This window comes from Urocampus carinirostris, chromosome 10, assembly GCF_059441175.1.
Source record: "Urocampus carinirostris isolate Australia breed hairy pipefish chromosome 10, RoL_Ucar_1.0, whole genome shotgun sequence".
Classification (NCBI taxonomy): domain Eukaryota; kingdom Metazoa; phylum Chordata; class Actinopteri; order Syngnathiformes; family Syngnathidae; genus Urocampus; species Urocampus carinirostris.
Window position 1 is genome coordinate 27,995,562 of NC_142358.1, and position 16,458 is coordinate 28,012,019.

At 39.7% G+C, this 16,458-nt stretch overlaps 1 protein-coding gene across 1 annotated transcript in view; it reads left to right on the forward strand.

Annotated features, from left to right (window-relative positions):
• Positions 1-252: 252 nt before the first annotated feature.
• pou2af2a (POU class 2 homeobox associating factor 2a) overlaps positions 253-16,458 on the forward strand; it is a 40,317-nt gene continuing 24,111 nt past the window's right edge. Inside the window, exons 1-3 of the mRNA XM_088346163.1 lie at positions 253-270; positions 465-529; positions 6,427-6,518. Of these exons, the coding sequence (XP_088202289.1) occupies positions 253-270; positions 465-529; positions 6,427-6,518 (175 nt within the window). The remainder of the gene's footprint in view (positions 271-464; positions 530-6,426; positions 6,519-16,458) is intronic.

The window sequence follows — 16,458 nt, forward strand, 5'->3', positions numbered from 1 at the left end:
TGCGTGACATCCATCTTTTTATCTCAGTGAGGCACGCTTTCAAATTTTCATTGTTTAGTCGGGCAGATTCCTCCATCGGAAGATATAGTTGAGTGTCATCTGCCTAGCAATAGAAACTGATATCATACTTGCGAATTACATCACCTAATGGAAGCATGTAAATCCTGAAAAGAAGGGGCCAAGTACTAAACCCTGCGGAACACCGCATGTAATACTAAAGGGCTCGGATGTCTTTTCACCGTATTTAACAAAATGCGTCCCATCCGAGAGGTAGGATCTGAACCATAAGAGGACGGTTCCTGAGCGACCAATCCATTTTTACAGCCGGTCTAGTAAGATATTATGGTCCACAGTGTCAAAGGCAGCTCTAAGATCCAGCAGCAGCAACAGTGATGAAGCGCCGGAACCAATTATATTTACGTAATTTTAGATTCATACGCCTCTTAAATCTTTCCCTATCCTAGGTCAACATTTACAGGGGCCAAATGGCCCAGGGCCACCACAATTGGTTGGATGCTGGCCCAATGAGGTCAGTGGTATGAATATCATGAATAAGATAAATGTGGCTGACTGGTTAGCAGTCTTACGCTTCAAAAGTCCTGGCTTCATTTCCAACTAACTGCCGTTCTGTGTAGAGTTTGCATGTTCTAAGAAAGCATCAGTGGGTGTCACTCCCTCGGCCTAAAAACATGCACTGCAAAAATTGTCTCTAGGTATTGAGCGAGTCTGTGGATGGTAGTCTTAGTGCAACGGTGAGCAACCTGCAGCTCTAGAGTCGCATGTGGCTCCCTATGCCACCGTAGTGGCTCCCCTGAGGTTTTTCCAAAATCTTTGGAAACAGAAAAAGTAGGTATTTCTCGCTAATTCGCGCTTTGGTTATCGCTGGTTCACTCGGGTCACTACTTCAAGGGAAAAAAAACTAAAAAAACAAATAAAAGAAGACGGATGGTAGCTCAGGAGGCTTTGAGACCTGAAAGGTCGCATGTTTGTTTCCCACCTCCTTCGAGTTAAAATGTCGAGGTGTACCAGATACTGAACCCTAATACCCACAATAGGCAGGTAGGCGCCTTGCATGGCTGCCTCTAGCTATCGGTGTGTGAGTGTGTGTGTGAATGGGTAAGATTGAAGCACATTGTAAAGAGCTTCAGGAAGTCTTCAGTGAATCGAAAAACACTGTAAAAATGCAGACCATTTACCATCAACTAATCCAAAATACGTACTGTTCACCTTTAAAATCTAAAATCACCAGCTAATTCATACTCTACCTTAAAAATCAAAGCAAGGCAAGCACTTTGACTCTTGCTCCCGTCGGTCCCATCTTCATCCGTATCCTACTCGTCTGCCCCATTTTTGCTCATTGGCCACGTTCTGATCTCCCGCTCCGGCTATCGACCCGTTTTTGCCCATTGATCACGTTCTGATCTCCCGTTCCGGCTATCGACCCGTTTTAGTGCCTGACAACGCTCCGATCTTCTGTCCCGGCGAATCACTTCCGCATTCTGGTCACGCTTCGATCCCATGATCTTGCTCCTTCTCTCCAGCGATCACCGGATCGCTGGCGTTTGTTTCCTCGCACCTGACTTCCTCGATATCCCAATAAACTTTTGTGTGAAACGTTACGCGGTTGGGTCTACCCTGTATTCCGGTTCTGACAGGCGTATATAAGTTTGAATAAAAGTTGAATCCCTCCTTTCTGTTTGCATCCTTATGTGATAAATGTAAAAAATAGCTTCTTACACTGGCAAATAATTGTGAAGACAAAAAAACATAACTACGAATACATCAAATATTCATACAAAAACGTGCATGTATTATTTCACAGTGGCTGATCGAGAATTGTATTCCTTTGCCTACCTGCTTTGTTCTTATTTTGAAAAAAAAAAAGAAATTGACTTTAAAAATGAAAAACAAAAACATAAATAAAAAGATTCGACTTGTGGCACGAAAGACAGGTGGTTATTTGTAATATAACAATAATTAAGCACATTTTCTAGCCAGTTCCATTCGCTCCCTGTTGTGTAACACTTGGCTCCTCGCATTTTTTTTTTGTTAGGTGTTCGCAGATGTGTTTACGACTGGTTTATATTTTGGGCGATCTGCGGACGTGCGTGGGCAGGAGGAAGAAGTGGGAGTGGGTTAGATCAAGTGAATAAGGCAGTTAGCCAGCAGACTGATAATGCAATGGTGAGTTACCTAGCCAGGAAAAATAAAACAGTCTGCATGACTAATGCACATGTCATACAGTCCCAATCAATGGAAAGGTTGGAGTCAATGGAATATTCCACAAATCAAACATTCGCCAGATTCATTAAACTCGAGCAGGAAATAACAGCATGGCTTTTATATTCTGCATTCTGAAAGGTGAAACAGCTTCCTAACAGAAATTCTACTGGTGGAGGCTGTGTATTTTTCACCCCTGCCTTCAGCTCAGTATCATGATTACTGATGTGGGGCACCTAAGGCTCGCACCCGAGCTAAGTGCTTAAAACAGGGACCAAATATACAATTTATCTCTAAATGTGGTTGTTTCAAAACCAATTTAATGAAAATAATCTATTTAAAAAGAAGTATAACATGTCACATGCAGCCCCCGACTCCAAATAGTTGCCCACCCCTGCACTACATCTATACTATGGAAATATGATGAAAATACAACAAAAATAATACTACAGTGACGCCAGATATCAATAAGTGGTAGCGTGGCTGAGCGGTCTAAGGCGCTGGTTTAAGACTCCGGTTTCTTTGGAAGCGTGGGTTCGAATCCCACCCATGGCAAAGATGGTTATGATGAATAACTGTCAGAATTATTTCATGAGTAAAAATATTATAGTTTAGGAGTAAAGCCTTGTGAAATTCTTTAACCTTACTGTTAAATTAGGGGTACATTAAAAACGAAGTGTCCTTGGGTAAGACACTGAACCCCTAATACCCCCAATAAGCAGGTTAGCGTCTTACATGGCTGCAATACAGGGCCGCCATTGGAAAATGTGGAGCACATTGTAAAGCGCTTTGGGAAGTCATTGACTTGAAAAGCGCTATATAAATGCAGATCATTTTCATTTCAATAAACCGCCTGCAGAATTTCTACAATTACATTAAAACAATGCAACTACAGTAATACTACATTACCTAATATCAAATGTAGTCAAAACAGGGACCAACCAGTAATATTACAAAGCAATTTTATGAGACAAATGTTATTAAAAGGAAATCTAACATTTTGATTTATTCATCAATGAAAAAAATCGAACCCTTAGCTGAATCCTATAACCCAATGGGTCCCCGTCTCCTAATAGTTGCTCTTTGAGCTTGTAAATTAGAAAACAACAGACGCAGATACTCATTGAAACAAGCTGGGGGGCCTCACAAGAATGTTGGGAAAAATCATTAGCTTGTCCACATTGTCCCCCAGCCCACAATAACAAGAAACTGAGCCAAGACAAAGCTTTGGTTTGTGATTTTTATTGGGTAAGACACGGCAAAGTCCATTTTCTCCCTCCTTCAACGTCAGCATTCCGGTGACAGAAATACCAAACAGTATGCAAATTTCTGGATCCTGAAGTAGTGCCATTCTTTATTTGCTGAAAGATTCTTCATTTTCTTTGCCTGTGATGACTGCCCAGATGCTCCCCTCTGCCATTTCAAACATTTTTGCTATTTGAGTCAAATGTGTTTGCAATTACATCATTACTGTTATTTTGGCAAAGCACCTCCCGTTATTTATGTGTCACATCACTTCTTCAAACCATAATCATGCCAGGAACATAGCTTTTCATCATTTCGATTGCCAGGAAGTGCTTTATGTAACACGTCTGAAAATTCCGTTTTGACCCATTGTTGTTCACAGAGTGGACTGTGTCAAACCCATGACCCGTGGGCCATAGGTGGCCCGCCAGATCCTTCTATGTGGCACAAGAGACAAAAAGAGAAGCACAGGATAAGATAGAGTCCCAATGACTGCACAATGACTTGTAGTTCTAAATGTATCCACTGGATGTCACAAAAGCTAGGCTCCACTCGCAAAATACCTCCTGTTGCTGATTACCATTGATAAACTGGAGAATTTTGAGGAATCTTACTTAAAAACACACAGACATGCTGTTGAAGGCAAAATAAAAATAAAAATAAAAAATAGTACCTCGATGTTTAGCTCCTTTCTATAATAGATATAAAATCTAACAGCCAAATTCCGATTTTCAGGTTAATATTTTCATTAAAAAAATCAATAAAATAAAACCAGAAAGACTTTAAAATCACTAACTCAATCATTTTAATGAGCGTTTGTATCCTTTTCTTTTCACTTTACGGCCTGCATAGTGTTACCTGAGTCACAAACTGTACTAGAAATTTAAAAAAATATAGTATTGCTTAGCTTAGCTGATAAAAAACTATACGGAATTAAATCTTTTAAATATTGAAAAACAATATTTAGGAAAAACAAAATCAAAAATCGTTTAATAATCAAATGTGTGGACACTGCTACAAAACCATTGTCCCTAACCTTTTTCCAACCACTGACTGCCAACACCTCAAAAGACCAACTTTTATTCACAGGAAGTGATCAAACTCTCCAGCTGTATCATAAAGATTTGGAAGCCCAAGTGTTCACATGTAATAAAAAAATTAATAGTTTCATGACAGAGGATTTATTTCATTGTGTGTCCGCACAAATGTTGCCTATTATCAACAATCATAATTATTACAATAATCTTGAGCAAATGATTGGAGAACTTTATTTTGAAAAGCACTAACAGGAACTCATCATAACCTTGACATCATCACTTTGAAAGGAAAAGCGCTAACAGCTTTAATCCCCTCTTCTACCCACCTTCTGACTGCAAAAAAGCCTCCTATTGGGAAAAGGTTGCGTGGACCAGGACTAAGATGGTCGACCGAGGTCCCCAGGCTTAGGGCCTGGACACCCTAGGTTCTCTCCGTCCCTGTCGTCTGGATGAGAACAAGCGCCGTGAAGTCCACCTCTAAAAAGGTTAGGAATCTGGCCTTCTTGGTCTTCCTTTGAGGCCATGTTCTGCCTCTCACACACCCTTGCCTGAAGGGCCCTCTTTCTTTTCAGAGTTTATTAATGGTAATCAGCAAAAAGCTAAATTTGGTGTTTTGAGCAAGTGTTCCATGTTGACATGCTATGAAAAGAATTCCTGATCATTTAAACTAGTTGATTATCTTAAAATCGGGTTTATTGATCAGTACTTTCATTATTGCTACCAAATTTCTTCTCCCTCCCTTCTTGATACCACCGCGAGTGTTTCCTCAACAAGGTGCCTTAATCTTTCGTTTAATTCAGTTTTCTTTGTCATGTAAATAAAACGTAGTTTGTTAGAATCAAACCATGTGTATTATTCATTTGTGTGAAGATATTATTTTTCATCTGTACTGATCAATCCTTATCCATATCAATAAACTGCAAGATCGATAATTTAAAGCTGATAATACAATATTGCTTACTTCATGATAAATGCGAGACACAATATGAGGCCAAATTGGTAACCAAAGAAACAGATTCAGAACCAAATTAATATAATTTAAAGCTGATTTCTCAGCAATGTTTACATCCCTGAATCATCATTTAATTTGCGGGTTCTAAAAACACCCCCAGCCCTCCAAATAAGGCACACTTTTCATGCCATTAATTTCGGAGTCTAGCCTTCATGGGAATTGTCTTATTCTACCATGTGGCCCCTGAGCTAAAAAAAGTTTGACACCCCCGGCATTGTGTCTAGTTGCATTATCTTCATCTTATAGGCCAAATAAATGATGCATGAAATTTGTAAAAGTCAGTCTGTCAGTTTAGCTCATGGGAAAGAAAACAATGCATTTGACATATACACATTTTAAGGTTTAAAAATATTCAGAGGGATTGTTGTAATATTGAAATGTGTCACTGCATATACAATCATGATTCTTAGAGTTTTCAGTTAGATCCTTTGTTATTTTTTTAATTCCAGCAACTATTCATTACATTCAAAAGTAATTGGATACCAAAAAGACATTTCATTTCATTAGGAGAAAACAAGTTTATTTTCTGATGGATCAACATCTAAGGACAATAACCCTGTCCTAACCAACTATAGCTTTATAATTTTTAAATTGTCATTTGTCACTCGCCTTTATTCTAATTTGATTACACACTAACCACTCATAACCTTGCACACCCTGATTTAAACATAGCAAGCGGGGACGGTTTTGTCTATCCCCAGGTCCTTAAGTATTTAGAGCCACAGTTTGCATTATTTGAACTTAAGGTCTCACTGTATTGTTTTGCTCAATCAAAAATGAGTGCTAAAAAGCACAAGGAAGAATAGAAACTGCGGAGACTCAAAGTGAGCAGGCCACACTATTTTCTTGTGAACTTTTTGCCAAGCCTCTCGCAGTTCCCTCTTGGTGATTCTTGGTGAGGCCGTATTCCAGAGTGCTTTCCACTGTGGCTTTGCAGAAGGACATCAACAACTTCTTGTTCAGGTTGTTCCTCCTGCACCACAGACCTGGTGTTGGCAGACCAGGTGGGGTCGTCAGAGATGTTGCACACCCAGGAGTTTGAAGGAGTAGCCTCTCTCCACATAGTCTCCATTTATGATCAGTGGGGCTGGGTTTGTGTATGTCCTCCTGAAGCCAAGTATGACTTATTTGAATTTTGTGTTGTTGAGTATCAGTTTATTTTTCGAACACCACATCTTCAGCGTCTCCACCCCCTTTCTGCATGTGATCCAACCGAACGGGTGTCATCAGCAAACTTCCTAATTGTGTTCGTGGGGTGGGTTGGTGAACAGTCCGAGGACCATTTTGTGGACTGATAAAATTAGAATTGTCCTTTTTGGGTTCAGGGGCCACATACCGTGTGTGAGACAACCCCCAAACTCTAAATTTAAACCTCAGTACACATTGAAGACAATGAAGCTTGGTGGTGCAAGTATCAGGGTCTGGGCATGTTTCTTCTACTCTGGTGTTGGATCCATTTATCACATACCAGGGATCCTAGATCAGTTACTTGATACCTGAAGAGGTTATGATGCCTTATACTAAAGAGAACATGGCCTTGAAATGGGTGTTTCAACAAGACAATGACCCCAAACACAACAGTAGAAAAGCAGTCTTGGTTCCAAACCGGAAAAAAAAATTATGTTATGGAGTGGCCAGCCCAATCCCCAGATCTCAATCCAATCGAAAACCTGTGGGGTGAAATCAAAAATGCTGTTTTTGAAGCAAGAATAAGAAATTGTTGAATGTTGTCAAACTATCAAGGAGTGAAAAAAACAACTGAAAGGTTTCACAATTTGGTTGACTTTATGCCTCACAGATGTAAAGCAGTTATAAAAACTGTGGTCATGCAACTAAATATTAGGATTGCTAATTTTTTTAAGTTACAAAATAGGTTTGAGGTTGTACAGTCAACAGCAGACACTGCTGTATTTTTCAACAAAAGTCAAAAGTCATAGGATACCAAAAATACATTACATTTGATTGGGAGCAACCAAACAAGTTTACTTTTCTGATGGATCAACATCTAAGGACAATGACCCTGTCCTAAACAACTATAACTTTATAATTTTTAAATTGTCATTTGTCACTCACCTTTATTCTAATTTGATTACACACTAAACACTCATAACCTTGCACACCCTGATTTAAACATAGCAAGCACGGGCGGTTATGTCGATCTCTAGGCCACAACATAAATAGGCAAGAACATTTACATTGTATGTGTGAGAAAGTAAAACAGATTAGCGCTTTTACATTCAAAAAGCATCTCTACTTACAAGTAAGCCGACAAAATCACTTTCAACACTTTTTCAACAGATTTAACGTACAAAACATACCCTTTTGAACGATTTTCCCAATTGCACAGTCTTCGTAGTGTGCCTATAATAAATGCTGGGTCTTTTTTGTTTTCTAATAATCCACTACACCTACTGCTAACTTGTCTGGCATGTAATAATAAAAAATATACTAAAACCCATGATATTCTGTGTTAGTCCCATTGCACTGCTATTATTTTGAACAGCGCTGTACACGTTGACAACTGACGTCAAACAATGGTCTCAATTTCCAAATGATCCCCGAGCAGCCCCGTCTGGAAGTCAGCCTGCCACAAGTTTAGACCAGAGTCTGTTTTTTCAGTCCGCAGTGTCATCATTTCTTTAATACGCTTTGAGTGATTCCACATATTACCCTGTGTGCTGAAAAGAGACCCTTGTGACGACCCATTTGTGACATAAGGCGCGTGCAGCTCATATTAAATGCACGGATTCACTTTTTCCCTTCATTAGCATGCGGTTTTTGTCCGCAAAAGGCCGACCTTTATTTCGAGACAGTTTCAATTCATGAGTGGACAAACAGCAATCATTTTCGGCTCACTTTTTAGCCATTTAGTAAATTCCAACCAAACAATTAACAATCAAAAGAGGGTCTGGAGAAGTTTTTCCGACCGTTCTATCACAGCAGCCTTTTCCATTGCATTTCTGGGAATTCGGGGATAAGTGGACCTGACAGCGGTGACAGTAAAATGCATAAAATACCTGTGACATTTTCCAGTAATTCATGTGTCAGACGGCACATTGTGGTCAATTTGAGCACACAAATGAAGGCCAGGACGTTCATAAGAGTTTCGCAGAACATGACGGGACATTAAATCTAATCCCCACGTCTTATTCGGGTTTTCACGTTTATGTCAGGATTGTGTGAATGTTTATGTATTTTTTCCAATTCTAATATAACAATGAAATAACAAAATTCATATACAATTCTCGGTTCTCGACCATAAACCGTTCCAGAACCCTGTTCGAAAACCGATTTGTTCGATCACCGAAATCATTTTTCCCATTAAAAATCATGTAAATCGTTTTAATCCGTTCCAACACATTGAATGTTTACCTTGAGTGTTTAACGTAATCTTACGTTCGCGTTATCGTAATCTTCCGTACGAAAGATTACGCTAACATGAACGTGTAAAAATAAAAAAATCAAGTCGTTTACAAGTCATTTAGCACCCGGGTCTCCCCAACAAGTGAAGAGCGGTTCATTGGAAAGGGGGCTCCGTTCCAACACCCTGAATGTTTACCTTGAATGTTCAACGTAAACATAAAGCTAAGCCAGGCTAATCGTACGTTCGCGTTATCATAATCTTCCGTACGAAAGATTACGCTAACATGAACGTGTAAAAATAAAAAAAAGGATAAAGAAAATAATTATGAATAGGATTTCTTACCTTTGTGGTGGTCAGCAGAAGGCGCAGGTGGACATTAGGGTATTTCCTAGCAAGATCAAGCACTCGCACTTCATATTTTGCTATTATTTCTTTCTTAAATGCAATAGTTGTACGCACTACTTTTCTTTTTTCACCTGTAGCAACTTTGCTGCTTGCACCGACTTTCTTCGGAGGCATAATTAGGGGCTAAAACACTTCGTACACCTATAATAAAAGCGAAAGCAAAACGAAGCACATCCGCACACAATAACAATTGGTCACGAAAAGAGCCATCTACACACGTACGCCGCTCAGCATCGCACCCTAGCGTAGACACTCACGCATTACCGACGTTCGAACTCCGATTTTTTGACCGAACAGCGAAGCAAGAATTTCTCAAAAATTTTGGTCGGACTCCGATTTGTTCGAACTGAGAGGCATTCGAAAACAGAGGTTCCACTGTACCTGGGTATGATATACATTGATCCCTCGTATTTCGCAGGGGGTTGCGTCCAAAAACCTGCCACGACAGTCAAAGCCCACGTAGTAGAAACATCTATTTATTTATTAAAAGTGTTGGGCACGTTATTTTACAGAAGCAATTAGTTATACTTACTCACTACTTCTTCCCAAAAGTAACTGACATAGTAACTGAATTACTCTATAGCAGGCATGTCCATAGTTTGACCTAGGGGCCAATTTAAGCCCGTCATCAAATTTTTACTGGCCGACGGCCTTTGTCGTTAAATTAATAATTTGTGGCCCGCCAGTAATGTAAATAAATTGTACCAAAAAATAAATAAATCACCATTTCACCAGATGATGGCAGTAACCCTGTGGCCACCTTGCCCATGGCTTTATATTAGAATTTTAACCCCCATCTGTTTTGGACGTGGCGGCTGTAAATAAAAAAAGGAAAGTTGACCGTGAGGGCAGCCCCTTCCAGGACTAGTGGAAATTGGAGAATTGTTTCACCAAAAACCAAAACAACTGCTTTTACCCGATTTACCAAGCCTGTGGCTGTTTTCAAAGAATATATTATTGAGAGGTACTGCCAGACGAAACATCCTGACTAGAAAAAGCTAACTGTAAATGAACGCTGTGAAAAAGTGAAGCTGTTTTAACGGCACATCGGTGGTTTTTCACAAGACCCTGGGAGTCAAATGATAATGCTACAAAAACGAGCTACAAGGTTACAACGCTGATTACAAATCCTGGCAAACCTTTCACGGAGGGTGAATATATTAAAGACTGTTCAAAGAATGCCAGGCTAAATAAGCGGCTTTCAAAAGTTTTTCAGCTTACCAAGTCTGGCCCGCTTTCTGAAAAATTTAGACACCCCGCTCTATAGAAAAAGCAACTAGTTACGACGGAAAATAACTATTTCCCAAAAGGTTGTTTTATGTTAAAAACGTTAAAGTTTTTGAGCAAATATGACCTGTAGAATTTAGGAATTCTGACTATTTTTAGAGAAAAGGCTTTTTCATCTTGGCTTACTATAAAGAGCTATCTCTTTTCCAGAGAGATCTTCACTTTTTTATTTTTTTTTCGTTTTTTGGTAATTTTAACCTCTACATGACCAATTATTACGTAACATTTTGCATGGAATTACTTAAAAAGGAGGGAAAATAATGAAAAAGGACTAAAATACAAAAAAAAAAAATAATAGAGAGACAAAGGAACAGAAAATGATAAACTTGAGATTTTCATCTAAACACGTTAAGACTAAAAAACACAGGAAATATAACTAAAATATTTATAAATCCACAAAAACATGGGAAAATAAAAAACAGATTTAACGTTTTTATACCCAACAAATTTAAAGTCAACAACATAGAATCACCCCAAAAATGCATATTAACCAATCACAAGAGAAAAAAGTCGTCCAAGTGAACCAGCTGTTGATTGGTGGGGAGCTGGGTCCCTTTGTTCACTTCCTCATAAAGACATTTTGTCTGCAAGTCGGGTGCATCTTTTGCGAATCAGCCCTCATTTGCCTTTTCTTTCGGCGCATTATATTAAATACTTTGTTCGGAATTGCCATCTAACTACACGGTATTTTTATTGGGGATATTATCCCCCCCCCAAAAAAAACATCACACCGCTGAAAACTGCGTCAGTTGTGCGGGGACACACCGTCGTCGACGTTCTGCAGCCAAAGTAATGAACCACTTTTGACCATCAGTAACAATAACACCTTTGTAATGGCGGAAAATGAATTTAGTTAGATTAAGCCTTTACTAAAACATAAGGCCGTTATGTAACGATGTTATTTTTAATGGCGTTATTTGCTGTGAAGTTCATCTGGATTTAAAAGGTCCACACGATGGTTAGCTCAAAACAACAATTTTGAGTGCTAGGCATATCTTAACTACTCTTAAAGTTTTATGGCGTTGAAATTGTTCTAGATCATTAATAGATGTGTATTGACGGCGTTTACAAAGGTTAATGCGACTCTTTTATGAGGCCAGTCCCCGTGCTACTTTTTCTATTTGTTTGTGTAGCATGGAAATGGCGAAAGTAAGAAAAGGCCTGCTTCAAGTAGAGTCCAAACGCCAAACAAAACCACACGAAAGGTGAAAAAATAGTTTATTCAAGTGCTTCTAAGAAATGTATATACTTGCACGTGCATCGTGAATGAGCTGACTGAGGCAGCGATGATGACAAAAGCCAGGAGTGTCACAAAATGGAACGGGACTGTCTTGAAACGGGTCGGGAAGCAGGAAGTTGGAACTCATTTGCGTGGACGATCTGTCACTTTAATTGAGAAAGAAAAGTTGTCCAACACACAAACGGACCAAAAACAAAAGAAAGCAGGCTCAAATGCAGGCAAAACTACAGACTAGGCATTTAACGGGATTAAACAGAACTTGCAAGAATCTCTCAGAAAGTTACACCGAAGTGCAACAAAGTCCAACAAGCACAGCAAGAATAAACAGGTATCAAACAGTCATGAACAGGTTTTCAACAAGGATCTGGCGAAAAGGCAGTTCCAAAAGGCACATTTAATTACCCATAGGAGTAATCAGGAAATGCAGGTCAGCCGGTGTCAAGGGGCGGGGCCAGCTGGGCGCCAAGACAACAGTGCAGGACATGACAAGGAGATGGTGGCAGAGCGTTTCAGAGTTCAAATTCCGTACATTTTTGACAATAAACAATTTAAAAATTACAAATGTGATTGATTGATTGATTTATGTCCAGAGCCTTCACTCTGAAAATGCTGGTCTACGAGTGATCCAAAGAGCCAAGAAGAGGTCCACAGGTTCGAGAGCATTCTCCATTCGGATCCCGTTGCTGTGGAATGCTCTGCCCTCCAAGATTCGATCCGCAACTTTAGTGGAACTGATTAAATCTTGGCTTAAAACACACTGATATGCTATAGCTTATTAATGACAAAAATTTCATGATGACAATATCTGTGTATTGTTTGTTATTGCAACCTCCATTACAGCCTGGTCATCCTGAAAGGGGGGTTACCTTATGTGTGGTCCCTTCTCAAAGTTTCTTCATTTTCCTCATGCTGAGGTTTTTGAGTTTTTCCTTACCCTCATGTAGATTTTAGATCAGGGGATGGTGTAGTAATAGTCTGTAGCTTGCAGTAGTCTGTGCAGCCATTAGAGACTCCTTGTGATTAAGGGCTATACAACTAAACATGACTTGACTTGATAGGAATTTTTATTCAGATACGCTGCAATTGCTTTTTGACCCTTGAGAGAATGGACCACCCCCCTAAAACAGAATGAATAATAATGTCATCCGAAAGAAGTAATTATCATTAAATAGCAGGTAGAGCAAGAGAAAGTAAAAACAAAAACAGCTGTTAACTCCCCAAAGGTGTTGATCCGGCTGACAAGAGTTCGGCAGAACCGGGACCGTCTGCGGGGCAATGAGTCTACGTCTGGATCGCTCTTCATCTCAGGAATGTTCGCAGGTTTCTCGCCAATATTTTTGACGTCAGGAGTGGCCTTGGGTTGAAAACAGCCCGTTTATATCTCAAATGAAATGCAGATGGCCGTTAGGACTACATTTGTTACTGTAAATAGAACACTTATATTTTCCCCCTTCGAGGGATTGTAATCAGTATCGCAAATTAAAAATAGATTTGGGTTTATCGAAAAGGATTCTGGCTCCTATTTGTTTGACAGATTTTGAGTGAGCTGAAAATTCTATTTTTTAATTTAGTTTAATTCATCTTTTAATTTATGATGCATGGATGTATATAGAAATGAATGATTCTCTAAAGCAGGGGTGGGCAAACTCTGGCCCTTAAGGCTTTTTGATCCGGTCAAAACCAAAATGGGAAAAAAATAGCATGACTTTATATGTATTGTTCCATCTATCTATCTATCTACCTTGGTCATATCCCTCAAGAGGGGTGACCGACAGCAAGACACACACATACAGTAACAAAAAAATAAATAAAAGGGAAATAAATAACAAAAGAAACACAAAATTTTTTGGACCATGGCCAACCCAATTGTCCAAACATCCAAACAAGTAAGGCACCTCGGCACCCAAGTTGGTCATGCTTTCGTCCCTCTAGATCAGGGGTCGGGAACCTTTTTGACTCAAAGAGCCATAAAAGCAAAAAATATTAATTTTATTTTGGGAAAGAGCCACACCATATATTATGAGACAAATTTACAAAATTGCTAAACCCGCACCCCAGACAAAAGCTTAGTCTTCAGCACATTTATTTTTGATGATTTGATAAAAATGATGAAAAGAGAATAATGCCAGAGCCCCTGTCCCAAAATCAACAAACATACCACTTTAAAATGGTCTCTTTCTTGCAATGACTCAAGATCGGTTAAACTCCTTTTGACCCTTTTTTTCATACATATTGGTTTCAAAACCAGATGCAAGTTGTTATTGTGTAAAAACGTCACAACATTCTGCAAATAGGGAGTCTGATGAGCTCACTTTGGGCGCAGATGGCGTAGGGCGAGAGATGGGAGGGAGTGCTTGCGCTTTTTGCATGGCTCCACCCATCCCTCCCACTCACCCAATCAAAAGACTAAGTTCTCTTCCGGTGTTTTGGCGTATTTACAGTGTGTTCTGTGGATTCATCATAAGGTATCTGAACACTGAACACAGATTATATAGTGAACTTTTACATAAAGGATTCTTTAGCGTTGTACAGCCAAAACGAGTTTTTCCCCCCTTTTTTGTGTGACACCTTGACTGTAAATTGTAGTGAAAAACGTGCCCTATATATACTGCGAAGTAACGCCATTATACTTAGCTCCGGATTGGCTTTGCGTGTACCTGAATAGGACGAACAACTCAAGTTTCGAACAGGATGGAGAAATTTTGCATGCAATCAAATTTGTCTCTGAGCCATAGATATTCATAGAAAGAGCCATATATGGCTCGCGAGCCATAGGTTCCCGACCCCTGCTCTAGATGAAACAGGACACCAGAAAGCGGCCATGTCACTCGGGTCAGGGTGACACAACACACTCTTTTGTTCAACAGCAGGGCCCGACAGCTTTCACTGGTTTACCCCTGCCGCATCATACGGGTGCCCAGCCCATCCTTAAGAACGCGTCCAAATATTTATTGTTAGATTATTAAAATATGTCACAGAATATGTTGTCAGTATTGCATGAGTTTTCCAGTATGTTCGTTTTATTATTTAATCAGCGCAACATTACTTAGATAATTAAATTATCAATTCAGTAGTTATAAATGCACGTAATTCTTATCCAAATATGCGAATAAGGTATATTTCTGTATTCATTCGATGTTTCCCAGCAATGGTCTTCCGATGCGTCAGCCTTATCTTATCATACAACCGTAAAAATTCCGCTGTGTCCAGTTTTAAGTTTCTTGTTCAATGACATTCTTTATTTTGTCTTAATGTTCCATTTTGCAAATGCACATTTCCTATATGACAGGGGGAGAAACATTCTTGCGTGTGTTTTTGGGCGGAGGACCCTCTCCTAGCCAATTAATCCGGAGTGCAACATGTTTTGTTTTATTTCGTAATTTTGTAATAAAAGTTCTCAACTGAACTAATGCTCTATTCTTCTTATCGAAATACTCGGTCCAAATCCCAAAACTTGAAAACATGCATATAAATATACCCTACCTCATAAACTCACCTAAATCCAATCATGAAACACTTCTCCCTAATTTCTTGTTGTTGCTAGGTATTGGTATTGGTGTGACGTAAAAGAGTGAACTCTATCAAAATGCAATGACATAATAATCAATCCACTGTTGTTGTTGTTGTTGAGTCACTCAAGGCGCCTAAGGTAATCCTTAGTAGTGCTAGACCCGCTTGTGGGAGGCTCCGTAGTTCTCCGAAGGAGAGGGGGCTGCAACTGTCCTGTGCCGCCAGGCCTGACGGGGTGTGACCCAAGCAAACCAAGCATACAAAGCCTCTGAAGTCCTTAGTACGTTCGGACAGGCCGGTGCATGATTTATGGAAGCCCCGTGGGCAGGTAGTACAGGTGATTGGGGTGTGGTCGCAGCGAACAGTTCGAAAGCACCACTGGCATTTTGACTGGGGGCCAGGGTTGCTCTCGATGTCGCCCGCTCTAAGAACAGAGAGAGGAGAGTAGAAGAGAGAGAAAGATTGAGTAAAATGCTAAAAGGGGGAAAGAGAGTGAGAGAGATGGGGAGAGAGTAGGAAAGAGAGGGATAGAGAAAATGAGAGACAAAGAAGGAGAGAGGACCAAGAAAGAAAGAGAGAGCGAGTCTGAATGGACCGAGTAGGATTCGTAAGGCTCCCCGGGGAGAGAGCCCTTCGCAGGACACCACGGGAAGGTTCCTAGTCGTTGTTCTGCCCACTGTTGTTGTCCATCCAAATAGTGCCACTTTAAGTCCTCAACTTATAGCTGTCTGTTTTATTTTATTATTACTGTTTTGTGTTCTGTTCAAGCTTCTTCAGTAGATGATTAGCAAAAGTAGAGTTCATGAATCCAAGAGTGTGTGTGTCTTGATTAAAGTATATCGAACTATCTAAAACGGTAAAGAGAATTCACCTAAAGTGTGCGTAGCCACCCTTCAGAATAACTGAACAAGGTTTTTCATCCGATTTCCTGAATTAATGATCTAAAAATGTATGTGGTGCTCCAAAAAGGCGAAACGAGTTTTGAAAAGAATAAACTCGGCTCCTTGTTTCAATCTGTCCATAAATTGTTAGGACAATTTATTGACTGCCCAAATATTTGCCAACATTGTTTTTAGGGAATAAAGAGATAAACAAGAAAGGCCTTATTCGTCTTCCCTTTAGCCAATAATGAGGAAAC